This window comes from Rhipicephalus microplus, chromosome X (genome assembly GCF_043290135.1).
Source record: "Rhipicephalus microplus isolate Deutch F79 chromosome X, USDA_Rmic, whole genome shotgun sequence".
Lineage (NCBI taxonomy): Eukaryota > Metazoa > Arthropoda > Arachnida > Ixodida > Ixodidae > Rhipicephalus > Rhipicephalus microplus.
Window position 1 is genome coordinate 88,294,567 of NC_134710.1, and position 22,373 is coordinate 88,316,939.

General features: G+C 45.4%; 1 protein-coding gene and 2 non-coding genes across 8 annotated transcripts in view; 1 reads left to right on the forward strand and 2 right to left on the reverse strand.

The window, feature by feature from the left end:
- Positions 1-22,373, reverse strand: part of Prp4k (Pre-mRNA processing factor 4 kinase) — a 179,772-nt gene that overhangs the window by 89,815 nt on the left and 67,584 nt on the right. For all 6 annotated transcript variants that reach the window (XR_012886888.1, XR_005110443.2, XR_012886887.1 and 3 more), the window contains exon 7: positions 19,614-19,718. Coding sequence is in view for 2 of the 6 variants with exons in the window: in XM_037427374.2 (XP_037283271.2) it covers positions 19,614-19,718 (105 nt within the window). In the remaining 4 variants the exon portion in view is untranslated. The remainder of the gene's footprint in view (positions 1-19,613; positions 19,719-22,373) is intronic.
- TRNAT-CGU (transfer RNA threonine (anticodon CGU)) lies at positions 18,578-18,650 on the reverse strand. The gene has a single exon. It is a non-coding gene; the product is annotated as a tRNA-Thr (tRNA).
- Positions 18,829-18,901, forward strand: TRNAT-CGU (transfer RNA threonine (anticodon CGU)). The gene has a single exon. It is a non-coding gene; the product is annotated as a tRNA-Thr (tRNA).

The following is a 22,373-nucleotide window of genomic DNA, read 5'->3' on the forward strand; positions in this document are numbered from 1 at the left end:
GTTGTTGTTCTGACAAATTTTCACAATTTTGCCGTTGCGAAAAGCTTACGCATGTATTCGTTTCGATATCCTTGTTTCAATCGCACTGATGGAACCTGCAACATTCGAAAGCGAATTGCGCACTGTTGGAGTCTGATCACGGCTCTGACACAAGCGTTACTTAATGAGAAGTTAAATGCTTGTGTACAGTTGAAGAATCAGCTGCATGATGCTTACAGAGCAAGTAATGACGATGGCATATTATGTCTGCAAGCGATAGCTACACTAAACATTCGGTCCTGTGCAGCCGCGACGGCATACTACTCGCTAGTGGCCTACTACTGCGGCGAATTCACCGGGCAGGCTCGGCCCAAATTACCTCGAAGAGCCGTTAAGTTCACACGTGAATTCTAGTTCGCCCAGTTTTCTGTAGCACGCAGGGGATTACGCAAAGCATCGTTCATACACGGACGATCAGCTGACACCACCACCCTTCACACTGCAGCAGGAAATGAGGTAGCGAACATTCAGCAATTCCTAGAGTTTGGGAAGGTACTTTGGTCCGATATACACTCATCTGACGATCGAGAGTTCATTCGGTGAAAGCAGCACGGGGATTATGTCCATGCGTCCTATCTTTTCCTAAGCGAGTTCACGGGTTGATCATCTCTCCGCAGACTTCTTGGATTGCACGGCGCGCCACCTATAGGCCGTGGGCATTGGGAATATACTCGTGTGAGAGCCACACTTTTATTTGAAATTATTGCTTGGTGCGGCCCTTAAACGAATCACGCTGATGACAACTCAACAAAGGTCTGTACTGTTTCCACAACAGTAGCAGAGTGTAAGAGTCACAAATGACTAGCCAGGAATGTTTTTATTAAGATTCCATTTCGCTCTCACTGTACTCATTACCGGAAGCACTCGCCTCAGCGTCAGCATCCTCCCAGAGACTATATTTCTCAGTGCAGCTCATGCAGTTTGAAATTACGGTTACTTTGAAGCTTTTCGTGACTACTTAAAATAACACAGCACGCCACGCACTCAAAATCCACTCACAAACTTGTTGGAGCAATGCCCAATTCAGCCGTCCCGTCGTCCTCTTCTCATGATTGCTCCCGGCCATCCATTCTGAATAGCAGCGGCGAAATTCCGTTGGATGGCTAATGCACATGTCGAGCAGCTGCAGCACACTCATCAGCCCTCCAGGAATAATGGCCAAGTCTGTACGAGTCGTGGCGAGTCTGTTCTTGACGCGGTCTGTCAAGCGGCTCCTAAAACTGTCCAGAACAAGGAGGGCTTTTCACTGTAGCAGGCCTCCAGGTCTGTTTGCCCAGACGGTCTTCACCCAGTCCACGACAAGTTCCTCACACACCTAACCCTTTTCTTGGGCTCGCACAATGATGCCCTGAGGGAACTTCTCTTTCAGGAGAGTCTTGCTCTTGAACACGACGAGTACGGCGAAAGTTTCCTGCCGTCTGCCGTCACGCATAGCATCACAGTGCACCTTTGACGTTCTGCGCCGGTTGTGGGCACAGTCACACTTTTCGTGCCTTTTAAGTCCACTGTGGTGTTCTCTGGCGCATCAAACCACACTGGAGTCAGGTCCGTACTGTAAATTTGGGAGAGGTCATATTCGTGCTCCCTTCGAAGACCATTCACAAAGCGATGAAATTTTATCACCTTAATTGTATACTCACTCGGAAGCCTTTGACAAATCGTTGTTTGGCGGCGGATGAAGAGCTGGTTGCGGTTCATAAACCGCGTAGCCCATCCCCGACTTGTCTTGAATTGTGCCTGAGGGATTTCCATGTGGCGAACGATGTTTTTTCTCACGTATCATATTAGTCGATACGGCGTAGTCGTCCCTTCAAGTATCGATGACATATTTGAGAAGTTTGCTTTCCACTTCTGAATATTTGCACTTCTCCCGCGAAAGGTTTTTTGGCTCCGGTTGGTAGCAGCGAGAGCATCTTTGTTTCATCCAATAACACATGTGCTTCTAATCTACATCGTACTTTCATCCAGCTTCGCGCTTGCCGTGCTCCTCGGCATATTCAATCACTTGCAGTTTCGATCCTGCAGTGAACGACCTCAAATGCCGGCCTATTGTCCCTAACCTGCACTGGCTCAAAGACACAGATTCGATTAAAACATATTGCCTCGATGCGAACGATGCGCCGCACAAAGTAAAAATGGCGCCGCCCCGTCTGTCACCAGCACAACGGCAGAAGTAGAAAAACTGGCAGCGCCATCTGGCCGCAATCGAACTAATTGCACCTTTATGGCGGAATTAATTTTTTTTTTTTTTTTCGAAATTTCTCTTTTCAAAGTAGAGGTGCGACCCTTACTCCAGGGTGGCCCTTACACGAGCATATACAGTAGTACAGTCGAACCCCGCTACAGCGAACCTGATGAGGCGTGAAAAAAATTTAGGTGAAGCAAAAATTTCGTAGTGAAATCGAAAAAATATAGCTGATCTCAGCTAGCAAAACAAAGGAATGTTTATTTTCTAAATTCAAAAAATGTCCGTTCCTTCCTTTTCTTTCCCCATCATCATGATGTGATTCTTACCCATGCATAGCGAGACCATAGTGAAAAGCATGCTGAAACAATGCCTAAAATCGCCTTCGTGAACGAATCAAATAGTTGCATCAACACCTTAACACCAGCAGCTGTCCGCCGTCAAAAGTACGCGACAACACCAAGAAGAGGCGGGGTATTGTGGAGTGGCGAATTTTGCATTATTCTATGACATTCTTATCATCCATCACTCGCGGCCAGCTGACTTTGTTGATAATGCGGACAAACATCCACTCTGATTAGTTACCACACTGGCCAAGTGCGAACATAATGATAAGCATCAGAATCAGAAAAGGCATCATTCTGCGGGTACACCCAGCAGCTGCGTGAAAAAAACCATGAATTGAGCGACTGAGCTTCAGCTTCGAATCGTCTGCGGCTCAAAAGTAAGCCAGTGGCAAAAACAGGGCAGTCTCATTGCCATCGCTATTGAGCAATGGCGGCGCCCATGCTCGCTGAACAGCGGCGGTTTCTGGTGGTGCCAACGCGTGTTTTAGACTTTGTTGACGCCTTTTCAGGCTCTCAAAATGCTTCGAATGTTAAAGGTTGGGTTTACTGCATAGAAATAAGTATCTGAGCCTGGAATTGCATTGTAAAATTTCGCCGAAGCGGGACGACTGAAAAAAAGAAAAAGTGCTCATTGTGGCAACAATATTTATGTATTGACTCCTATGAACTGCTGACGGGGAATCGTGAATTTTTGGTTGTAGCAGAAATTTCATTGAAGCGGCGTTCGTTGTAGCCGAGTTCGACTGTGATTTGTGGGGTTTAACGTCCCAAAACCACCATATGATTATGAGAGACGGCGTAGTGGAGGGCTCCGGAAATTTCGAACCACCTGGGGTTCTTTAACGTGCACCCAAATCTGAGCACACGGGCCTACGACATTTCCGCCTCCATCGGAAATGCAGCCGCCGCTGCCGGGATTTGAACCAGCGACCTGCGGGTCAGCAGCCGAGTACCTTAGCCACTAGACCACCGCGGCGGGGTGGAGTTCGACTGTACTCTCAACGCAAGCAAACTTTGCAAAAAGTGCTTCACTTTCTAGAGCGGCCATATAAGGGTAAGCACTGGGCCTTGATCGCAAAGCGGCCACACCATTGTCGCACCCTTTCGAAGTCCATTTGTACACGCTGCTCGTGCTGTACATATACAATCACTTATCTACAGGTTTTCCTACTCCCTTTTATCCAAGTGCCAGCTTAAATAATCCACACACCACTGAAATAATCTGAGTGCCAAGCTATTTATTCCATGTGCCAAACATTTAATCCTAGCGCCAACTCAGTTAGGTTGCGTGCCAGTGAGCTTAATCCAAGTGCCACCATATCAATCAATCAGCGTTTATTCAATGAACTTAATACAATAGTGGTTACAAAGTATTTTGACCATTAGCTTGTGTGGCTAGTTACTGGTCCAGTCTAATACATGAATATATTTTTACATGTCAGGAGCAGAAGAGCACAGGATATGATGATGAATCTTTCGACAAGTTGAATGATTGAGTACCTTCAAAGGCACATTATATATAATAGAAAACACATTACAATAAATACGAAATCACTGCTAAGTCCTAAGTACACAAGTAATAAAGAAGAACTAATGGCATACATTGTGTAAAAAGTACAAAAGACGGGGCACCTGAATAGAATGGGCAGAATTTTTGCATAAGGCTGTGTTGAAGGATAAATAACAGTCGTACTTGAATCATAACAAAGAAGAAAAAAATAAGAAAGGGAGAGATATGTACCAGGTGAGACAAAAAAAAAATTATGGACGTGATCTTCACGGTGGTCAAGAACACAACTGATTGACAAAATGTATTTTGCAAGTCAAATCATATTTGCGCACAAGTTTAACTTCAATTGGAATTTTGTTCCAGATTTTAGCACCAGTGAACTGAATTAACCGTTTGCCACATACATTCCTACAATTCGGAAAGTAAAAATTGCCACTGCCTGCATACCTTGTGTTGCAGGTAGGTGCAAAAACGTACTCACATGAAGTGGAAAGTTGGTGTTAATGATTGAATTTATCAATACCGCGGTTTTATAATTTCGCTGAGGCGTGAAAGGCAGTATCCGAGTAGAAGAAAACAGATCTGATGATGATGATGATGATGGTAGATTTTAGTGGCGCAAGGGCAACTCAGGCCAAAGAGCGCCAAACACACTGTTTTTGGTCGATTTTATTATAAAAATTCTACTCAGGGTGGCAAGAATAAAAGAGTAATGTATAGAACTTAAACTTAGGTGTAGTGACTATGTGTGATGGGTTTAAAACGGGCTATGTTTATGAGTTTTACAAAGTCATGCCGTGTCGTCAACAGCCCTTGTCAAAACAAGGAGTGCGTGCTGCATGACATATGATAAAAAAAATCTCAGCGATTCCCTCAGGATTGAGAGGAGGCTGAGATTAGCGAGAATATGTTATGGAATGTAGGAAGCCTACACTAGCTAAAAACTTTAACACTACTTTTGGGGGAAACAAGGGATCGTCTCCAAGAAAAAATTGTGGATGAGGCGGAATGTGACATTTGTACAGCTTTGGGAAGTGACACAGTCTTTCTGGTTCGAGGTACGGACAGGTAATTAGAACGTGAACGACAGACAGCTCATCACCACATTTTGCACAATGTGGTGCTGGAGAGTTGTTTAAAAGGTGCGAGTGTGTTGCAAGTGTATGACCGATCCTGAGTCTGCACATTGCAACCTCTTGGTGCCTGTTACGTTTTTCAGTCACATATCTTCCTATTCTTGGCTTTACTAAGTGCAGTTTGTTTGCATTTGCTGCGTTCCATTCTTCTTGCCATTGTCTACGCATTCGGGATGCGATGACTGGCCTCAGGTCCTCATACGGGATGGTGTCTACGTCAACTGATGGGCGGAGTGCTGCTGACTTCGCAAGTTTGTCCGCTATCTCATTGCCAGCAATATTGCAGTGTCCTGGAATCCAGCATAGCGTGATTTTGAGCTTAGATTTGCGGGCTGACATGATGCATTTTCGAAGTGTATTAGTAACTGGGTTTTTGAGTATCTTAGTGGAGGACAGCGCAGTCACAGCACTGAGAGAAGCTGTGTATTGAGAGAAGCTGTGTATATGATTGAGGCTCATTCTTTCTCCTTTAAAATGTGCGTTACAGCTAAAAGTATGCCATAGCATTCTGCAGTAAGTATACTGGTATGTTCGTTCATTGTTCTAGATTCAGAGAAAGCGGGACCGTGTGCCGCACATGCGACTGCAGAGGACTTGGAGGCATCAGTATAATATTCAGCACACCTGTATTTGGCCTGCAGGTACTTGAAGTGTTGATCGATTGCGACTGGGTGGCCATTTTTTCCTACCTCTAGAAATGACAAATCACAATCGATAGCCTGCATTTCCCATGGCACAACAGTGTCCTTGTGAGAGGTTAGTTGAAGATTGGAGATCGGTATGTGCATATTTCCAAGGTGTGAGGCCACTCTGAGGGAATACGATGGCGTAGCTGATGGTCGCCTCAAAAACAGGAGGGCGTTCTATGTATCCTGCAATAGCGCGCGAGCTGGGTGGTCGACATGGGAAAGCACCTTGGTGGCACATGGTGGCATACGTGACACTTGTAAACTGACGTCGCCGTTCTAGTGACCACCGGTCTGTCTCAACATACAGGCTGGCTGTCGGGCTGGTTCGGAAAGCACCGCTGGCCAGCCGAAGCCCAAGGTGGTGCACTGGGTCAAGCATCTTCAATGCAGATCTTGAAGCTGACTCGTAACCTACCGAGCCGTAATCGATACGTGATAGCACTACACTGTTGAGAAGGTTCAGTAGACAGTCACGGTCTGTGCCCCATGACTGATGCGAAAGAATCTTGAGCAGGTTTAAGGCTTTCAAGCACTTAAGTCGCAGCTGTTTGATATGTGTAACAAAGCTGAGCTTTTCATCAACCACAACACCTAAAAATTTGTGATCTTTTTTGGTAGTTATGGTTTGTTCGTTAATTGAAATGTTGGGGGATGGCCTTATGCCACGTAGTTTTGAGAAGAGTACGCAAGCAGTCTTGTCACAGTTAAACTTAAACCCATTTTTGTCTGCCCAGCTTGACAGCTTGTTTACTGCCAACTGAATCTGACGTTGACATGTGGCTAGGTTGCATGATTTGAAGCTGATCTGAATGTCGTCCACATATACAGAGTAGGAGATTGTTTTAGGCAGTATGGTGCTTATGGAGTTCATTTTTACGATGAATAGTGTGCAGCTAAGAACACCGCCCTGGGGGATGCCATTTTCTTGCGTAAACCACTTCGATAAGGCATTACCAACACGAACCACAAATGTACGGTCAGAAAGGTAGCTTTCAATAGTATTCAGCATATTTCCTGACACTCCAAAAGATCGCAGGTCACGGAGAATGCCATAACGCCATGTCGTGTCATAAGCCTTTTCTAAGTCAAAAAATACAGATAGGCAGTGTTGTTTATGAATGAAGGCATCTCTGACATAGGATTCAAATCCTACCAGTTGGTCAGTTGTCGACCGGCCAGACCTGAATCCAGCTTGATGACGATCAAGGAGGCCATTGTATTCAAGGTAATACATAAGGCGGCGATTCACCATTTTTTCGAACACCTTGCCCAAACAGCTGGTCAGCGCTATTGGCCTGTAACTAGCAGCAAGTGTGGCTTTTTTTCCTTGTTTAAGAATGGGTATTATAACTGCCTTTTTCCAGGTCATGGGCAGACGCCCAGAGGACCATACATTGTTGAAAAGAATGAGGATGACGTCAAGAGTTTCTTCGAGTAGGTGTTTCAGCATGCCGTAAGTAATCCTGTCCGAGCCTGCTGCTGAGCTGCCGCACTTTGCCAGTGCTGCCTTTAGTTCACCTATAGTAAAGGGGGCATTGTACCTTCCTGCTGATGGCCTGTCATGACGAATAGGTTTACGTTCCTCGGCAAGTTTGTATCGCCTAAAGGAGTCTGTATAATGTGCAGAGCTGAAAATATACTCGAAGTGTTGGCCTAAGGCATCTGCCTGGTGTTCCAGTGAATCACCAGCAGTACTAACAAGGGGCATCGGATGAGTGCTGTGCCCTTGGAGTGCTCTTACTCTGTTATACACCTTATGCGTGTCAGTGTAAGAGTTCACCGATGAGAGGAAGGATTGCCAGCTCTGTCGTTTAGATTCTCGTCGGACACGTCTACCGTTTGCTTTTGCACGCTTAAAATTCACCAAGTTTTCGACTGTAGGGTACCTGCGGAATTTTGACCATGTTTTGTGTTGATTGTCACGAGCATTTTTGCACTCAGAGTTTCACCAAGGTCGTCTTTTGTTCCGTGTATTGTTAGATGTATGTGGTATAGATTGCTCTGCGGCCTGTATAATGTGCAGTGTGACCAACGCTTCAGATTCATCAATGCCTAGGGTTTCAATTGATGAGCGCGATAGTTTTGAGAGTTTTCCGAATTTCGTCCAGTTCGCACCCTGTTCTCGGACCCTGGTTACATTCATAGTCATTGTACTCGTATTTCCTTTGTATTTTAGACAAACAGGAAAATGATCACTTCCATAGAGGTTATGAATTACAGCCCACTCAGTGGTTGCCAAGAGTGAAGGAGATCAGATAGCAAGATCTATTGCTGTGTATGAGTTGTGCGCTGCATTAAAGTATGTTGGCTCTTTTTTGTTAAATATACAGGAGCCGGAGGACAACAGAAAGTTTTCAATTAAGGAGCCTCGAGAATCTGTTCTTCTACATCCCCATAAAGGGTGGTGCGCGTTAAAATCTCCGACCAACGGAAATGGATGCGGAAGCTGATCGATGAGTGCTTCAAATTCTTTAGAGAGTTGGTAGTCTGGAGGGATGTATAGTGAACACACTGTTGTTACTCGTCCAAAAATTAGGGTTCGTATTGCCGCTGCTTCTAAGTCAGTAACCAGAGTGAGGCTTTGAGACGGAACTGCTTTTTGCACCACGATAGCGACACCACCAGATGAACCTGTCTGTCCTTTCGGTATACCACATATCTTTTCAAAAGGCTAGTGTGTGCAGGTTTTAAGTGTGTTTCCTGTAAGCAAAGTATGTTTGGTTGGTGTTGTGCAAATATTTCATAGATGTTGTCTAAGTTTTTAAGTAAGCCTCGGCAATTCCATTGGATGATATTTTCGGCAGCCATTTTTATGAATGAGGAAAAGAGCATGACTTATTTATACTTCGCTGCCTTTATTAGGAGGCTTCACTGGCAGGTGTCTTTTAACTCTGAGGCGATCTATGGAGCCCCGCCTCACTTGGGGGGATTCCGTCAGCATCTTAGACGCTAAGGATCCTGGTGTCACTTCCATTGCCTCCGGTGGACTCTCAGAAGCTAATGGAGGTTTGTCAGAAGAGAAAGGTGTCTCGGTTGTCTGTGTGGTCCCTGGGGTCTGATGAAGTTCGACCTCCGGGACGTGAAAGGTTGGTGCAGCCTGTGGCTGCTTGGTGGGGGGCAAAGATGTGCACGCATCAGCAAAGCTGTATTGCGTGCCCACCGTCACTAGACGCCGCCCGGCCCCCCGGCGCGCTGCGTCAGCGTACGTTCTTCCGGAGAAGAGCGACACCTTCTTCCGGGCTTCAGAGAATGTGATGTTTTCCATTACTTTTATCTGGATAATTTCCTTTTCCTTTTTCAAAATTTCACATGTCCGCGAGTACGCTGCGTGCGGCCTGTGACAGTTAGGGCACTCTGTTTGCGTGGAAGTACAGCTCTCTGTTGGGTGCTCATGATCACCACATTTTGCACATGTTTGTTTTCCGCGACAGGTATTCGACCCATGTCCATATTTCTGGCATTTGTAGCACCTTCTAGGGTTGGGTATGTAAAGGCGGACTTTGCAGTGAAGGAACGCAGCTTTCACGGATTCTGGCAGGGTGGGGCGGTCGAATGTTAGTACTATATGAGGCGTCACCACTTCTTCATTGTTTCGCCTGATGGTTATTCGACGGATGGCTACTACGCCTTGCTCTCGAAAGCCTTCAAGGAGGTCAGCTTCAGTTTCTCGCATCAGGTCACGTTGTGAAATGACGTCTTGAACAGTGTTAAGGCTGCGATGGGGGGTGATAGACACGTCCAGGTGGGCGAACTGCTTCTGTTTAAGGAGAGTGTTTGCATGCTGTTTCTGGCTTACTTCAACAAGAAGATCACCAAATGACAGTTTCTTTGCATCGTACTTTTTGCCTATTAGGTTAGCAAGGGTTTTAGCTATCAGGAAAACCGACAGTCCTGCAACTGAGACGTTATCTGCCAGAGAGTGTATGACTAAAAAGCGTGGGAAGTGGTCGCAATCGCTTCCGGTTCGATTGGAGCTTTCATCGGTGCGGTTCCTTTTCAGGGACCGATCATTGTAAGGGGGGAAAGATTTTGCCATGTGGTCATGTGGTGCATTTCATGTTCGGCGGCGATGGTGACCACCCACCACCGAGCCCAACAGGGGGACGCTACAAGGTAGAACACTTGAAAGCGCCTGTCATACATCGCCGCTATAACCAGATATAACTACCCAGGGTTGGGTAACTACACAAGGTTAACCCTTGTCGCCAGGAAATTTGGAAGTAAACAGAAGAGAGTAGAAGACAGGACAGATAAATAGTAAGAGATAAAGACGAAGATGTAGGGAGAGAGAGATAGGAAAAGGCAACTGCCGATTTCCCCTGGGTGGGTCAGCCCAGGGGTGCCGTCTACGTGAAGCCGGGGCCAAAGGGGTGTGTTGCCGCCGCTGGGGGGCCTTAAAGGTCCAATCACCCAGCATTGGCTCAACCCCCAGGATCCCCTTTTCCCCGGACACGGCAAAGCCACGCACGGCTAGGCGTGGGAGGGAGTAGAAACTCCCCCGTTAGTTCGGGTCCGTGGTGTCGCTACACACCAAACGCCTGCTTGCGCAGGCGCCCCTGCGGGGAGAAAACAGATCTGAGCTTGTGGTAAAAGAAGACTTATTGATTCGTAAGGCGCGTTTTTGTAACCGTATGATCGGTTCGATGTACGTTGGATAAGTAAAGCCCTATAGTATCTCGTAAGAATATCTGATTCGAGAATGAAATATAGAGAAGTATAATAATCGAAGCATGTTATACGGAAAGTAAAATTTGGTTTTAATGAGCGTGAAGCATGCAAAAGCGAGCTTTTTGGATATGTAAATAACCTCATCCTTCCAATTCAGGTTTTTTGTCTATTTGAACCCCCAAGTATTCAAACGTGGAAACTTGCTCAATGGGCGAGTTATTAAGGGGGGAGGCTACCCTGGAGACCGAACTTTTTTTTATTTTTTAAGATATCTGGATGAAACTTTCAGGGGTTGTTCACTACAATAAAACTAGCACAACTGCTAAGTTTCACGAAGCTGTGTTTCTTAGTTCCAGAGTTATTGAGGTTTAACTGGGTGCTTCACATGGGTGCCTGAGGAAGAGTCGTGAGAAATCCCAGGACATAGTAGAAAGCTGAAATTCATTGTGGTCATTCCTTGATAGCTATCCCAGGGCGCTAGAAAGCCGTTTTTTTTTATTTCCCCCTCCCCCCCCCAAAATTTTCACGCAACTTTGAATTTGATGTAACCAGTAATGACCAGATTCATCAAAAATTAATTGTTTATTATAAATTAACAGCACCAATTTTCAAAAAAAGGAGCTTGTTACGCCCTTGCAAGGTCATTCAGGAACAGAATAAAAAAAACGGCACACAAATCTGATGAACGGTTTTCGAGTTCTTGCTTTCCTCAGCACCACAACTAGCAAAAAAATCCGTTCTGAGAAAACATGCCGAGAAAGTTCAAAACACGTGTTTTCTTCAAAAAGCTCCAGCACAGTAGCTAGAAGTGTCCTGGCGCACTCTTTTCTTCTTTTGCCTGGCCTCCATCTTCTCTTGGTGTCTTTTAGAATTCTTTTTTAGGCGTAAAGCGTCTTTTTCACGAGCTCGCTGGATGGCCAGATGACCTGGTTGAAGTCCAATGGAGTCCGATATCACTTGGGTTGCTTTGCAGCAGCCGGCATTGTAGCGCAGCACTGCTTCATGCAGTGCTGTTTCTACCGCGATCAAGGATGAGTGTTGTTCCTTCGGCATCAGAGACCACAGAATGGAGTGGAATGATTCCGATGCATTTTGCGTCTTCCCTCCCAGGCAGCGCTGAAGAAGCGACTTTTGTGACAGTCTTTCGTAGATGGGCAGCATAGCTGCAGCGACATAGTTCGGTAGGCTGTGTTTATGTTTTGGCTGTGGCTCATGCTTTGCCTCTGCAGCTCTATGGCGGCACCACGATTGAGCCCCCTCTGGGCAAAGTTCATGGTGAGGGTCCTGGTCAGTCGATGTGACGTGGTGATATGTTGCCATCACTGCACGCTGCATGGCTGTTAGGTCAGTTGAATTGTTTCTCAGGGCCCAACCATAATATCCTGTCAGCTTTTCAATGAGGGCTTTAGTCAGCTTCCCCTTCCCACTCAGTGGCTTATCACTTTTCTGCACAATGTTTCGAAGAGCACTTCCAATCCTTTTCTGAACATGGTTCAGACATTCTTCTTTTACAATTGGCACTAGCCCGTACACATTCTCTTCTGTGAGGGCAGCGAAGGTACGGCTGTCTCCGTCGGACACAAGAGTGGTGTACCGCAGGCCATGCTTGGATACAGACCGCCCAAAGAGAGTCAAGCCTGCCTCCACTTCCATGCTTCCCGATTTTGCGTCTGTGTTTTTCTGGCAAATGTGGTGCTTCTGCCAGCTTTCGTATGCTGCATCTCCAGGTTTGGGCCCTGTTTGGCACCCTAGGCAGTGGTTTGAAAGAACTACAGCATCCAAGATGACACCTGTAAAGGAGTCAATTACCGATCCCACTCCGATGTGTGATGTGTGACCCCGCTTATGCCATGTGCCATCGTACACTACGGTGATGTCCTTGCAGAAGCTGGGGTTCATTTCTTTATATGTTTAGATCACTGCTGTGGCAGAATCAGCATAAAACTTCTCCAAAGCGGTGGCCTCTGGCTTCCTGAACGTCTCTTTCAAGTGCTTTTGAAACATCTTGTGGTGAAGACCTCTGTAAGAGACGTTCATGGCAGCCCAAAAGTCATTAAGAGCTGTTTGCCCCTTGCCTATTTGCTTTATAGCCATTATGGCGCGGACATTTACATCGAAGGCCTGCGTGTCCTTTTTGCGGGGTGATGTCCATATTTTATCGACGGTGCCACAAGAGGTGCACACGACTTCAAGTTTTGTTGCAAGTCCAAGCTTGGTGCTCTCTCGGACAGTCATAGCACCTTTCAAACATTCTTTGCACACTGTGCGGCTGAGCACGACGTTAAAGATGTTCATTTGAACGAGCGAAAAATGTTCGCGCTCACTTGTCACTGCAGGTGCAAGAGCCGGCTGCATCAGTTGAAATTTCTTCTGCATCGCCGGCGTAGACTCGAGCTCAGCACGAACGGCGTCACGACGTTTCGCATTCGCATCGATTTCTTCCTTCGTTAGGAAACGCGTCCGCAGATGAAGCGACGGTCCACTCACGCTCGATGGCGGCACCGATTCAGACGAAGTGCTGGGTCTGGCGATATCAGAAGCACTCGGTGTCACACTGGATGGCATCGATTCGGAGCAAGTGTCGAGCCGTGCATTTGCGGCTCCAGCCACACTCGATGTGTCGGATTCTCGACTGGCGACAGCCGACAACACAGTTCCGTCGCTGCAAGCGTCTACGCAGTCGGCACCCGCAGCAGAATAGCGGAATTTCGATGATCGTACAAGCCGCATAGCGCGCCTCCGCGCACCGAACTTCCGCACTGACTTCGGCTTCGTTACCGGCATCGCCCACAACAACAAAGACAAAAGGCACAGAACTAGTGCAAAAAGAAAAAAAAATGAGAGAAAATGATCGAAAAGATAGCACAAGGCGAAGAGCGGCTCGTAAGCAGACGTCTGTCGAGGCGGACGGAGCAGAGAGCAACAACGAAGCGAGCGCGCTGGACGCGCCATCGAGAGGAGCGACCGCCCCCGCTGCTGCACAGCAGCCAATGGCGGGCACGCTTTCTCCCGCGAGATATGAATGCGCTGCTCTAGCCAATCAGCGCTCCACATCGCATCGCGGGAAAACGCCAATAGCGTCTCAACTGTGCTGCCGACGCCATTTTGCAAGGCGGCAAACGAGAGAGAAAGAATTCACGGTCAAAACAACACCAAGATGGCGCGGGACGACCGCATGGTCCGGGAATGGCGCGCACGCGAAGTTTGGTTTGATTTCGGGATTTGCGCCTGTTTTGGACACCGCAGCGGCCTCGAAAATAGTATCTTTTTTGCACTTTGCGGTTGAATTAGGTGCTGATAATTACAGAATAGGTAGTTTATGAGACATACAACCCAAAATTGTGGTTTTTCAAAAACCGACTTTTTCGCGATTTTTCGGTTTTCATGGGCCGCGTCCCCCCTTAATTTCCAAGTGCAGTTGGCTATAATCTAGATTTTTTTCTCCTAGAGAGAAACATAACCTACTTAGTTTTGGCTATACAGTCGAGCCCAGATATAACGGCCCCACTTAAAACGAACTTTCGCTTAAAACGGACAATATCCGCGTGACCGTGAAAATATACATTGGTTCAATGGCACAAAATCGCACTTACAACGAACGTCTCCGAGCGCCGCTGATTGGTAACAGCGAACGGAGTCAGCGGTCCGCCGACTTCCCGGAAAACCAATATCGACCACCGATCAGACATCGGCGAGGTGCCCATACATTCTTATTGTTAAACTCCGACCCTGCCTCCGCGCCCCTTTAGTTGCCACTCTCCCCGACCGCTTTTTGTTACGCACCCCTCCGTCCTTTGTCCCCCTGCTACTCTGAGCACCCCGTATCACCAGACAAAGCCCGTGCTTTCACACTGCCACCGATTGTTCGAAGACCAATCGGCCATCGACCCTGTTTTTGATTGCTGGTACTGTCAATAGCGTCACCGGCCTGGAGTGACCAGACCATTTGCCAACATCGCCGGCCACCGACTGTATCCGATAGTCTGCGTCCAGTGCACGCATGTACGCTACCCCACCGGCTCTGATAATTTGCGATTCGTTTCGTGTTTAGGATTTGTTCTCGCTCACTTCGCACTCAACTCAGCATGCCTTCCGCGCGCGTGCGAAAGCGCGAAAACGGCTGTTAATTAGCACGGAACGAATCGCAAAATATCGAAGTTCGTGAGGCCACGCAAATCTGTCGGCGCACCGAAACAACTTTTTGACCACGGCCGCCGATTCTTCGAGCACCACCACGCGCACTGATTCAGGCGGCCATGCACTCTTTTCTAGTTTTTCTACGTACGAGTTTCACTGACCTTTCAAGCAAGCTACCCAACCTGCCTCCTTCCCGTGTGTTTTGGTTTTCAAGGTCGCCCTCCCGCCGCATCCTCCCCTCTCTTTATCGCAACTCCTTGCCCTTCTCTCACAAGTCTGCTCACCTCTCTTCATCACAACCCCTTCGCCCGTCTCCTCCACTCCGAGACGCCGGCCATGCTGGCTCGAATTAGTTTCGTTTTCTGACTGGAAACGGGCCCAGAGCTGTTCCACGCGCTCTGGCATGTGTGTCGCGTGTGCACGTCTTGCTCGCTCTTGGTGTGCGTGTGTGGTCATGATGGCAGACGGGAGGACCAGCACGCTTTTTCGTGCCGCTCAACAAAGCATCGAAAGTGTGACCGCTTGGCTTGAGCCTAATCGGCGCGTTAGGTGCCGCGTTGCGGAGTGCTTGCTCATAGCTGTTGACCATCTGGCAGCCAACTTGCCGCTTCAGGAATCCCTGTATTCAGCTGTGGAGATGGTGAATATTTTGTGGGCGGCGGTGACGATTACATGCGCACGAAACTGTTTTCGCGAGGCCGACTTCGTCGACGTCGGGCCCGATGACGAACCTTAAGCTTCCGAACTGCGGCGACGATTTGTGGCCGCCCGTCGTCGACTCCGACCTGGGAGAGCGGGTGGGACATCTGTTGTGATGGTTTAGTTACGGCCGATGATGATGCCGACACTGCGAAACCGTGCACGGATTGGGGCATTGTGAATGAAGTACGTGGCGACAGCGATTTGGAGGAATCGGATGGCGAGAACGACGAAACTTGGAGCCAGTGCTTCATGCAGCTTATGCCACGGGCCTCGGGGAACGAGCACCCTGCCGTTTTAAATGAACTCGAGACCACCCTTATCGCTTATGTTCTTTAAAACACTTGCATCACCGCCATTTTGGGGCAAAAAAAGTTTCTTTTCACTCGCAACTTTTTTTAAAAGCAGTGTTTCATTTACTACGAACTTCGGAATACAGCGAACAGATGCCGCATCACGCTGAGGTTCGTTATAAGCGGGCTCGACTGTATTTAATGCAAGCTTGTTGCAGGTGAACCATGGGCAAATATGTGATAACTCTGCCGTGACTTGATCTTTTAGCGTACTGAGAGAGTTACCTCGAAAAAGTAATGCGGTGTCATCAGCATACATAATGGTTTTGCATGAAAGAACAGACGGTAGGTCATTTATGTATAACGAAAATAACATAGGACCTAGAACGGTTCCCTGGGGTATTCCGCATGTTATTTTTCTAAAGTCTGAGGATATGCGATCAAACACAACACATTGTTTTCTATCTGCCAAATAACCAGAAAAAAACTGAAGTCTCTTGTCAGTAAAGCCATAATGAAATTCCAATTTCTTTAGTAGTATGGAATGAAAAACCGTATTGAATGCTTTTTTGATATCCAGAAAAACGCTGACGGCAATTTCATTATCATGAGTTGACGAACTGTGCTAGAGCAAAAACAGCTGTGGTAGTAGACCTATTTGTGATGAAACCATGTTGTTCAGTGCAGATAGCAGAACGATGGTGACCGATAGATGATATTCATCGGTTCTTGAAATCAAAAATAACCATTTAAAAGACTAAAGTTGCATTTATTTGAACTTATGTGAAATTAAGTTTTTAAAAAAATCATCAAAAGAGATAGATACTCCTGGTATCATTTAACAGATGATGCTGATGTTGCTGAAGCATGTCTGCTTGGAACACGTGTGTTTCATCGGATACCCATAATTTTGTTTGAATAAAAAGAGAACAGCTAATATGAGTGTAAAATATGACTTTAGTCGTCCACATCAGTATCATGACTTATGTGCACTGCAGGACAAAAAACTTCAAATTATTTCCGATTCGCTCTGCCCTGGGAGGGCCTCTTAATTTCTGGATTACTTATTTGCTTTTTACCCATCTCTGCCCACTGCCAGGTTTTCCATATCTTGGTATGCATTCCGGCACTCCAATAACCATAGTCTGTCCTTCGCACTACATTACCTGTCCCGGTCATGTAATGCTATACAAATCCATTTATGAGCTCCAGTGATGAACACAAAATATTTGTTAGCATGTTTCTGCTCTTTCTTTCATTGCCATTAAAATGATTTCACCCAGGCAAAGCACTCATCTACAAACATGTACATAGCAAAGTACAAACACGGCTCAAGCGAACAATGCCAGTAATTTTTTTTCACAAATACTAGCGGTGAATACAAAATATAATGATTGGTTCTACTCAGTGACAATTATTTGATATATTGTAGGAACTAAATTTTAATTGTACTGCCATTTTTATGCCCTGTATTCTGCTTTTTGTGCATAAATTAAACCAACTAGCACCTGAATTAAAGCCATTGACAATTGAATTAAACATGGTGGCACTTGGATTAAACTCACTGGCACACGGCCTAATTGAGTGGGCACTTGGATTAAATAGCTTGGCGCTCAGATTATTTGTATGCCATGCGGATTATTTAGGCTTTTAAAGTGAGCGAGAAAACCTGTAGAGCAGTGTAGCACGTGCCTGTCGACACTGTTGTTGGCCGCGGCTTATATCTCACGTTAGCTACAAGCTTCTGTTGATCCTTGTAGTTAGGTCACAAGGGTCTAACATGCAGCATGACCATGTTTAGTATCATTACGGCGTCCAAACATAGCATCGTGGATTACTTGGGATGCACGCGTGACCACTTTTTATCAAGCGGAATAATTCTAGGTCTCTAATTGTGACTTTAATGGTTCCAAGAAAAAGGTACACATGTTTTGATGAGTTAGTGCGGCTATTGCCGGTGGTAGACGCTCCCAAACCCGACTTTAGTGCAGTTTGGCATAATTTCTGTTGATATTATCAGGACGGCGCATTAAATCTGAGGCAGGAGTGGAATCACTGACTACTGTATACTGTGCCCTTAGCATCTTGAGTGCAAGAGGCCCCACAAAAAGTTATACATAAATAACACTGATCATTTATTACTTGAGCTCAAGTTAACTTGACTTTCAGTGATTTCACCTCAAATTAAACTTACAGCTGACTCATGCATTTTTCTTGGATCAATATTGTCATATTTAGATGCTGAACAATTAAAAATGTCTGGTCATCATACAGGCACTTGACTGCAATGATGACAGTAGCAATGACTCTAAGGTCAGAAACGTACAGTGAATGCTTCAAGGACATGTCATCCCTTATCAAAATTGCCAATGTGTTATTCGCACCAGCAAGAGTTCACACAAAAAGAGTAGATCACTTTGAGCTATTACTGTATTTATTGCTAGTATGTGCACTTTTTCTTGTTAAAAAATTCTGAAAAATTCCTCAGTGGTGCAATCCAATATGAGATAAACTAAGACTCCATTTGAAAAAATCCCGTCAGATCCAGCCCGGCCAGTGCCACTGCCACAACCATAGCAAGATGACGGCTATAGGAGGGCAGTTTGCACATCTTGACACCAATTACAAGCAGCCTTTAGTACCATTACAACCACAGTTTCAAATGACAAATTAATTTTTCAACAGTTAAGCTAGGGGCAACACGATGTGTCACATGCGCTCACCATTTGGCATATATATATATATATATATAGATATATATATATATATATATATGAGATATAACAGACAGTAATGCCAAGGAATGTACAGGGGAAGTTATTAAAACCAATGGAATGTAAATAAGAAGAAAGAAAAGTGGATGAAAAAATTACCAACTGTGAGCAGGAATCGAACCTACGACCTTCGAATTACGCGTTCGATGCTCTAACCACTGAGCTATCACAGCGGCCCTCCCTCCATCCACTTTTTTGGGTTTATCTGTGAATTTAGAAGTAGGAGCGACAGTCAGCGCCATCTAGCGACAGTCAGCGCCACACTCGTTGTTTGGCTTATAGATGGCGCTGACTGTCGCTCCTACTTCTAAATTCACAGATAAACCCAAAAAAGTGGATGGAGGGAGGGCCGCTGTGATAGCTCAGTGGTTAGAGCATCGAACGCGTAATTCGAAGGTCGTAGGTTCGATTCCTGCTCACAGTTGGTAATTTTTTCATCCACTTTTCTTTCTTCACATGTACTTTACGATTCGGTCTATTAACTTCCCCTATACTTTTCTTAGCATTATTGTCTGTTAGATCTCATTAATACTGTGTCAAAACATGAAAAAATTAGCCCTTAAGTATACACTTTTTTCCTTTATTCATTAATGAGGGTCTCATACTGGCAGACTTGGTGCCTTGAATACGAGAGACTACAAGGGACTATTGGTTGTATACTATTAGTCAGCTGCCAGCTCGTAATAAGTTCATGTGCTACGTGACGCCACACAGGCTCATAAAGAGTGTGCCACACTCGCCGCCATGGCTACTGAGGGTGCTGGCTGGCACACCCACGTTTAAATTCCCATATATACCCAATAAAGTGGTTGAGGGGATGGCTGCCGTGGTAGCTCAGTGGTAAAGCATAGAACGCGTTAGTCGAAAGCTGCAGGTTCGGTTCCTGTCCACGGCAAGTTATCTTTTCACCCACTTTTCTTTATTCACATGTACTTAACAATTCGGTCTATTAACTTCCCCTATACTTTTCTTAGCATTATTGTCTGTTAGATCTCATTAATATAGTGTCAATGTGTCAAAACACAGATACACTTTATATATATATATATATATATATAGATATATATGAGTATTACTTATATATGTAAGTATACACTTATACATATATATAATGCCACACACATAATAATCCTCACCATGTCATCAATGTTCACAGAATCTGGAGTGTGGGTCCCACTACCACGTGAAGGCACTGGAGATGAAAATCCACTGCTTTCAACTTGGTTCTCAATGCCCAATCTCTGGAAAAAGTGACATGGAAATGGTCAATGCTGTCAGTGTTCATTAACACAAATGAAGTCTTCAACATTATCTCAAGTTATACATATAGACTAGAATGTTGGTATAATGAAGCAGGCTTTAAAAAACAATAGGTAAACAAAATATAAATAAGATTCCTTGAAATCACAGAAATTCATGCATATGGCACCTTGTTTTAATGAGGTAAACTAAGAGGTATGGGAATATAAAAATTTTATAATTTGAACTGAATACAAATACATCACTTCAAATACGAACCGAACATCAAACAAACAAGAAATCAGATTTTTTTTTCAGCAGTAATATTTTACTTTACCATACATTTTGTTAAAAATAGTACACTTTTTAGCTTTTTTTAGTCAGTTATTGCACAAAAGCATATCACTGTGCTAAAGAGTTGAGCTTCTGACTGTGATATTTTGGGTTAAATTTTCATGTCAAAAAACATTTTTTGTGTAAAGTGGTTGCACTTTATTAAAAAAAGAAAAGCTTTTGTACCAGCTGCCATGATGATTAGTAAGTACAAGGCCAGTGGTTTCATTCCTGCCAGCTGTATTCCGATGAGGTGAAATGTAAGAGTCACCACCCTTGTACTCGCATCTAAATGATTATTCAAGTGCCCTAGGATACCAGTTTATCCAGGTTACCACACTACCCGTTTTGGCACTCAGATTTTATCACCCCTGTTCTCACTGGTCGACACGCTAAGGCAAACAAGAATACTTGCGGCCTATTGTAACTACACAGCAATACTTCTTAACTGGCTTGCTCTTGTTTCCATTCTCGAAAAGTACGTGCTCGCCATTTTCCTACAAGAGTGCTCTGTCATGCCAATAGCCACACGATCTTGACCAAGGAGTAACGAGTGCATGGTCATTACAAAAAGGAAGGCACGCGAGATAGATGATGACTGTTCTGTGAGAGAAAGGCTCCTCAAGTATGCCTTTTTAACGAAGTCAGAACTACCGGTGTCGAGGGCATTATTTTGCCGCATTGCGACCGCCGTCGGCGCAGAGGCTGCTGATGGAAGTAAACTGACATAGGCAAAACAGCGAGATCGCAGCAACGAAGTTACGGTGGATTGATTGCAGAAGACGCTGTCGCGCGAGTGTGATGAGCGAACAAGATGAATTCCTAAAGGTATTTTAGGTAATGCGCAGCCTAACTAAGCAGGAACGGTCTCCATTCCGGTAACCAATTATGTGTGCCGCCATTAGCAACACAGAAATATATGTGATGGCACCATTTTAACCTTACCGAAAGTGCATGCCGTTTTCTAAATTTGCCATTACGCAAACTCTTCGGCTCATTCGCATGATCGGGCGCTACTATCACATCATTTCAGAACTATTGGACCGGTAGTTAATATACGCTGACAGAGTGGCATAGCTGACTGACATGTCAGGCTTTTATCGACGCGTGCGCCTAGGTTTATGTGGCGATTCATTAGTGAAAACCAGAATAGCTACGCATGATACGAGTTATCTGCAGCATCGTCAAGCTCAGTGTCCCTAGCTAGTTGTATGCAGTGCGTCGCCTACTAAGCTCACGGCATCAGCACTGCTCGCTGTAATGTACACGTGCAATCGCCCTAGCGCAGCGACGTTTTTCTTCGTGCTCAATCAACTCCAGAATGTGCAAAGGTGCGATAAGAATTTTGTCGGGCCGATGAAACAGCAGCGAGTTGCCTTGATTTCCACAAGTGATGCGCATTTCACTAAAACGGTTCCACGCACAAGGGTGCGGCAGCGAACAGCGCGCATTCGGTATACACTTACATGAGCAGTAACAGCGCTAAACCACTAAGCCACACGTACGGCCGAAAAGGCAGTTCATGATCAAAATTCTTTAAGATGTTTATCGTTTGTAGATTTTTCGCGATGATGTGCCGGCATGTTCGTCCGTAGCAGTCATAACACTCCCGTGCATTTCTGCGCAGCCATCATTGCACTTCCGAAGTCACGGTCTACTGCCTACTGTTGATGCACTTATCGTTAAGGCGCGAAATCGGAAGTTCTTTACAGTCACATATGCGATCGAGTCTTTGAAAACATCGAATATTATCGAGTTTCTTCAAATATTCAAAACCATTGAAAATGCTGCCGATGTTTCCAATGGTGCATGACGTGATAGCTGCATACACAAACAGTCACATGTAATTCAACCATTGAATCACTGTAGTCCTGTTTCAATTTATTTCCTCGCTCTTCCTTTGTGCAACAGCAAAACTTCATTAGTAATTGGTGCATCAAAGCGTCACTGAGACCAACTGAAAACTAAGTTCTGAAATCCACTCCACCATATTCATAACCGAACAACGCAAAAACCACAATGGTTTGTGCCTTTTTCAACCTCATCCTTTGATCTACCACTGTGTTAGCCACATACCTACAAAGCTGCGTATACAGCCTAACCCATTTAGAAACAACTTGAAAGTGCCATGAGAAGTGGTCATTTTATCAGTAGTTCGCTGTATATGAACTCATCCTTAAAAACGTGCATTCAGTGACCAAGTAGTTTTTTTTTTTTTCTTCTTTGCATTTTATTATTGTGCTAACAACCGCTTTGGTGACAATTATTAAGACTTTTCGTGGCTTGAAGTGGCCCCCACTGCATGCTTAGGAGTAAATTACATC